The sequence below is a fragment of the Varroa jacobsoni genome, unplaced genomic scaffold (genome assembly GCF_002532875.2).
Source record: "Varroa jacobsoni isolate VJ856 unplaced genomic scaffold, vjacob_1.0 scaffold_757, whole genome shotgun sequence".
Lineage (NCBI taxonomy): Eukaryota > Metazoa > Arthropoda > Arachnida > Mesostigmata > Varroidae > Varroa > Varroa jacobsoni.
Window position 1 is genome coordinate 1 of NW_019213659.1, and position 6,917 is coordinate 6,917.

At 40.6% G+C, this 6,917-nt stretch overlaps 1 protein-coding gene across 2 annotated transcripts in view; it reads right to left on the reverse strand.

The window, feature by feature from the left end:
- Positions 1-10: 10 nt before the first annotated feature.
- LOC111263329 (uncharacterized) overlaps positions 11-6,917 on the reverse strand; it is a 40,703-nt gene continuing 33,796 nt past the window's right edge. For both annotated transcript variants that reach the window (XM_022838300.2, XM_086969555.1), the window contains exons 3-5: positions 3,693-3,852; positions 1,853-3,258; positions 11-1,120 (exon numbers count right to left, since the gene is read on the reverse strand). In XM_022838300.2, the coding sequence (XP_022694035.1) occupies positions 3,115-3,258; positions 3,693-3,852 (304 nt within the window). In that variant the 3' untranslated portion in view covers positions 11-1,120; positions 1,853-3,114. The remainder of the gene's footprint in view (positions 1,121-1,852; positions 3,259-3,692; positions 3,853-6,917) is intronic.

Below are 6,917 nucleotides of genomic sequence, written 5' to 3' on the forward strand. Positions count from 1 at the left end.
CTGTAAAGGTTCACAACCCTCATCAAAGCTGACAGCATCGTTATTGTCTTCACCATGAAGATATAAAATTATCATCGAGAAATAGTTCTAAATCTACCTAAAAATTCATTGAACACAATATAGCAGAACCAACAAATGAAGTGGTATCGTGGGGGTGGCAACTGAAGTGATAATTCCATATGTATAATGATTTTTTCGAGAACGGAGAGGTATAAGTGATTGGTATTTTCCTTTTTTATCAGTTCCAGCGTTGCCTTTCTAGGTCATATCTGCATACGTTTATGCCATACACCTATAACATACAAATATAAAAATCACAATTCATTGCCGTAACATGTATCTAGACGCTTTTAGGTGTTTTGTTTTATCTTTGCAACTTTTGAAGTATTCGTCGGATGCAGCTGACGTTTTTTCATCGTTCAACACGAGTTGATTGGTCAAATGCTTTTAGCAAAGCACTTCAGACGCCACGAGGTCTACGATACCAGGCCATCAGCACAACCTGCACTTGTTTTCGGCAAAAATCTTTCCCGTTTATAGACTCTTCACGCGTATCCTCATCTGGTACCACAACTAAACTCATACAGGTTCCTTATTTTTGTTTATGATCGGTGGGTGTATAGTTGATATACGCAGTGCTTCTGACTTGCAGATAAAGTAGGCCAGCAGTCTTGCATAAACTAGAATGTATCATGAGCCTGAATACGACATGGTTTGGCGTCGTCCGTATTGACGAAAACTTAAACAAATCGATAACAGTTTTAGTTTATCGGACGACGCCGGTTTCACGAATATTTCGCTGTTTTGTTCGTGAAATACGTGCGTACTTCGCTCGTTTGTATGGCTAAGTGTAACGTTTTGCATCACTGTCTAACAGCTTCATCGACGCGGAAGCCTTCGGTCACTATTACCTCGATATTTTAGCAGCTCGTCTTATGCTAACGATAGCTTCTTTTCATAGAGTATATATATATATATATATATACATATGTGTATATATACACATATATATATACACATATATATGTATATGTGTAATTATTAATAGTAATTAAGTATTCTCACATTGGTCATGAAATAATCATTGGTCGTCTATTTGGAATGGGATGTTCGGATGTACCTGAAAACAGATGAAGATAACGAAGCGAAAGATGAATAGTACAAGTTAGACTCAACTTTCGAAGTGCTTCTCTCAATGTAGTTCTGTGGGAATTTTCATTTTTTTTTATACTGTCTGAAGTCTTTCTCAACGACCGCCTCTGAAAAACCGTGAAGTGCACACGCACTGTCACATCGTTTTGTCGACTGGTCAGCTCTAACACCTGGTACACTGCGTATGTCCATCTTATTAATGAAACACAGAATGTTATGTATACGAAATATTTGCTCAGTCCTTGTCAGACAGTTACTGAGTTAATATATATATTTATCGAAATATAAATAGAACTTAAAAGTTTGTTAAGTCCAAAGTAAGAGACACGAATACGAATACTTTAGGAACACATGGCGTACATGATATTAGAGGCGACGTTTTAGTAGTTCAACGGTTGTTTGTTTGAAAAAGGCTCATGTGGACTTATACCCTACTGGTGTACAATACGTGTTTTATCGGTAGCAAAAATTCGCGCGCATATGCACAGCAGCAGAAATAAAATACATATACAAACTTTACGCTCATTTATCAAAAATCAGACGCTCTGAAATCTGTGCCTCTTCCAATATAGTATCGTACCTAAACGCAAGACTTATGCATGCAAAGCTTGATAGGAACACGTTTTCTTTTGTATTGTATAATAACTCATAATCTATATTTTGTACAACAAGAATAAGTCATCCCTCTGTTAAAACCTACCTCATCACAAGATGGAATGTTTAGTACTCGATCGGTTTGTCAGCCCGATCGACGGGTCATCACTGGCGGTTCAGGACCCGAGAACTTAAGTCGAACTCAACTGTCAGGCCCGATTTCAGTCTACAGGTCCGCGTGCCTCAATCACGTCTATCACCATTTACGGTTGTAAGTGGGTCGAATCTTCGTCGTTCGCTGGTTTTTTTAGACACCCAAAAACACTTTAAAATAAGACATTCCTTGCTTATATTTATGGTCCTTACTCGTGTTGACTTCGCGCACTACAGAATACGCAAAAGGACTGTTTTGCTTTGATTTAGCATTATGCTCGATAGCGATAGAAGTGCCGCACTTCCATCATTTCTTCGAAAACGTCAGTCGAAAACGTTATGCACAACAATCATGCGAAGCTAAGCCGTCACAGTGGGTCGTCGACGTTTCCACGAGGGTGCTCCGTTCAGTTTTTATTCAGACTCTTCATCAAATTTCAGGTGGCTTGGCGAAAGTTCGGCGCTGACAATTTTTTATTCTGTTATGGCAGCAGCTCGAAATTGCCTCCGTGTCTTGAAGCGATTGCTGAAACCATCATGGCGTGAGAGAAAAATGCCGATAGATTTCAAAGCTCAGTAGACTCCGAAGATCACATCGAATACGAGATTCATCAACGATCGGTTCACGATTACAGAGGCGTTCTCCACGAAAACACTAATCTTTTTTAAGCAACCGCAGTCTGAGCCTGGGTCGCAATATGGAAATAGGCTTCTGTTGTCAACTCCATAAAGGTTTCCACGGATCTCCAGTGTTCGAAAGGCTACTGTTCTATTTTCAGAATATGTTTATTCACGCGTGTCGGATCTCGTGGCAACCTATTCGGATGTCTGCTACCGTCATCAGATCACTGATGGCAATCTGACTATATTGAACCAATCTACCATAGCCCGAACTCATGTCCGACTATTTTCAGTATCCGATGTTCCTACATTGTTGTTGGCATTTCGTTTCTCGACTTCCAGTACAAGCATTTTTATCCGTGCTCAAGGAACTGATTGACAGATGGTTTGATACTACCATTATTATATAGAGGAATTGGATTCACTTCGTCCATGAACGTAATCTATTTGAGTGGATCAACCAGCGAAGTCTACGTTGCCACTGGTCGATAAATTTCAGCCCGCTGCAGCTCCTCTTGCCGTTTTCGCTTTTTGTTATAGTACAAATGATGCCTTATCTTAATTACAACTGGATTCATACGCCGTTAACAGCAATTATATAATCGCCGGTGGTGACTGGTGATGACTGTTTTGTGTAGAGTCGCTGTCGTGATTGTTATTGGCATTGAACTGAGCCATAGCAAGGAGACTCAGGGAGGAATTCAATGGTGAATTCGGTTGGACTGCTGGTGCTGCCACCTGCAAACATCAAGTGCCAGAACAAAAAAAAAACACCATTGCGTAAGATATCGGAACGTGTTCATGAGCCTTAATGCCATAAATATCCGCATCAGCCATCTTGTGCATCTGCAAATGTATCAGTATGACAATGCACTTTTTACCTGTCGTCGCGAAATAAACAGGGTTAGGCAAAAGGGCCTCGCAGCAGCTTATCGCAGAAAATGTCACATAAATAAAGAAAATACATACAGAGAGAGAGGGACAAAAGGCGACAATAGGGAAATAAGAAAAATACAAGGGGCTTTTTCCATACGCTCTTGCCTCGTCCTAAACAATACCTATATATTAATGCTAGGTATACGAAGACTCTGAATGATCCAGTACTCTTTCCCACTCTATATACAAAACATGCGATACTTAGACTTTTCATTTTAGGTGTGCACTTTTCGTACCTTATGGATGGTAAGCTTATGTGCGGTGATCTTGTCTCCACGATGACTTTTATAATCGCACAAATCGCATGCATATGGCTTCTCGCCGGTATGGATGCGTTCGTGACGCAAAAGGTTACCCTTCTGTTTCGAGGCGAACGGGCAAAATCGGCAGTTATATCTGTAAAAGATGACAGTCATCATTATAGTGACAATTATATATATATATATATATGCGTTAAAATAAACAAAAACGTTGTATTTTATTTTTACTATAGTATAACTCAATAATAGAATATGTCCGTTATATATCAGCCTGTGATTGTTAGTAGTTCACTGACTTATAGTTGCGAGTTATAAAACGATGTCCTTTCATCTGATGAAACGTGTCGGCACAAGCTCTTATTATTAAATTATCTAGTACATATTAAATAAAACAAAAATAAAGCGCTTCACAAGACGAACCAGATGTTTAAAGCCACTGGATTTCAGTAGAGTGCGACAGGCAGGCAGCCAGCCAGCCAGCCAGCCGGCCCTACTATCTAAGTAGCTCTGCTATTAAAACCGTATCAAATATAAGATACCGATGGAAAATGCATATGGTAACTATGCACGTCTAAGATGGAATAATACAAGTACTCGAATGAACACGGCCCTGTTATCATACACAACATGGCGCTCGTGCACATGTGGATTTCGTTATGCGGAGCAACATACAATGCATGTTGATCATTCTCACATGCGTTGTTATTTTCAGTATTCCAAGCAAATAAAAAATTGATCACTTCTCCGATTAATATATAAGGAAGGCTGCAGATCATTTTCACTTCTGTTTTTTCCAATGCCAGTACTATTGTTAAGTGCAGAAAATCCTTCGAATCGGCAGAAAAGATCCCCAAAATCAGCCTTTTCGTCCCACTATTGCAACTAGTGCCGACAATGTCACGTGTACGATAAATGTGAAAGCGTCATGTCACACGTTGCCACAGTCTCGACTGTCCACCTCAGGGTGATCAAGTCAGAGGAAGCGATACTGCTGTTGACCCGTATCAATGAACGATCTTTCCGTCTTTCTTAATGTCGCTATCGTTGTTTACTAGTAAACTTCATCACCTTAACAACTTTTTTGGTAGCTGCTATGAAGCTCTGCGGCGACCAGCATCTGTTATGCTGCGATACATTCTGTCTCCATAAAATCTATGTGCATTTTGTATCAGATATTCATCCAAAAAAGGACAGCAGTAATTAGGGTAGATAGTTGAAGTTCAGTTGCTGACGACCCAGCCGTAAGCGGCCGTATAAGAAGCTGTAAGTTTCAACGGATCCGTTCTACTGAAGCTGCAGGAGGAACCAAAGCCCTTTGAAGGCCTCAACGGAAGATACAATTCAACAGTAGTATGCTATAAAGTATCAGCGTAAAAATAACACGAAATAACTTGACTAGGAGTAAGAGTTCATGTTTGGATCGATCAAAGCAAAACAATTGTAGCTCCTACTCCTGCTAATATTAATAATTACTCCTTTTTACAAACAACAGCACTCTAATCAACGATGGTAACAGGATTGCAATAATATGTATATATATATATATATATATATATATATATATAATAACATGTTATTTCGAAATCGTTGTACGATGTGTGTTCTTGTTTTTTATACAATCACTTATATATGTAATAGCAAATGTGCCTTCAGAGCTAGTCAGTACACCTCGCTTTACTAAAGGCGTTAGATTTGTGAGCAAATGCACTTATCATGGCCGGGCTATTATCCTGCATTGTGGGGATCGCCTTACATCTGTGTACAGTCAATCTATAGATTTTTATTTAATAACAAAAATTGACTCTCGTAGCTAGCATAAGGTAGATATCAATTAAACAACAACGTTATGGGCCGGCACTATATATACTAGGTTTAATCTATAACAGTAGAAACCGGAAGGATTATTTCGAATAAAAAGTTAGAAGTGCCATGAAGCCCATTGGCGATAGGATTTAAACAAACGCTGTTAAATAAATGAAAACGACGAAATAATGGCCGGCTCATGATAAACATCTTTATATAACGGTTGTAACGCTTCAAGCGCCGAGCGAACGCAACTGCGACAGCAGCAGAAAGTCATTTCGCACGAGACAATCCAACGTCATTCTAGGACATCTGAAGGCAGCCGAAAGCTGTCCCGGACCCGAGGCACGCATTCAGGCGCCACAAGATGCCCGCCCGTCCATGGATTTGTCGATGACGCTTCCCCAATAACATCACCAGCAACAGTCCGTTGATGATAACGATTCAGGACGCAAATGTGACCAGCCCTAATGCGCAAAGCATATCACATAGCGACGCAATAACAGCAAGAACTACAACCATCAAAACCGAAGTCGACAAAGACGCAAATAGCAGATCGCTTTTTCACGACCATAACCATCACGCTTTTCGTCCCGCCCCCCAGCTACGTCCCCTCACGCCTGTTACCCCGTTTGTTGCCCCATAGCCCCTCGAAGCTACTGTACAACCACACGATCAAAGAACAGCTTACAAAGACAACAGCAGATATCAGCTCAGGGTAAGCGGCCCCGTAACGCAGCTTGTCCCGTTTTGCCCCGCACAGTTACTCGATTTTTACGGTGCTGGTACAGAGTAGAGCAGAAGGGGGTCGTAGTGCCCGTGTAAATGAGGGGTGGGCCGAAAATGGCGGTGGGAAAGCATTACAATAATCCCTGACGGAACAGCCGCAAACGGCGAAGCCGTTGCGTACGAAATCGCATACAGTAAGCATATATATTGGGGATTTCGCTCGCTAGTTAGATGTTGTTGCTGTTAATGGCAAGGACTGATTTGATGGCCAGGATTTAAATTTTTTGCGGCTGTTAACTGATTCGTGGTATTACGGGGGCATTGGCAGACAAAAGGACATTCGCACAAAAGCCAGTCGGGAAAGTGAATAATAATTGTCTAAGAAGTATATATTGTCAATAAATATACGATATCAATACCGTATTTAGTGCCTGGCGGCTAGCTGATATGAGGAACGGTATATTTATTACAGCTCATTAAGGCCTTCGCTGAAGCATGCACGCTACAAAAACAAAACACTAAACCCATTTACAACAGGACATTCAGGCGGATGACAATGCTCGACTAGAGAATTATAATGGTGGTGTGTTATGGCAGTTCTTTACCATGGCGTACCATGATTGATACAAGATTTCAAAAAAGTCGTAAATACTTGATACGGGCTACGTA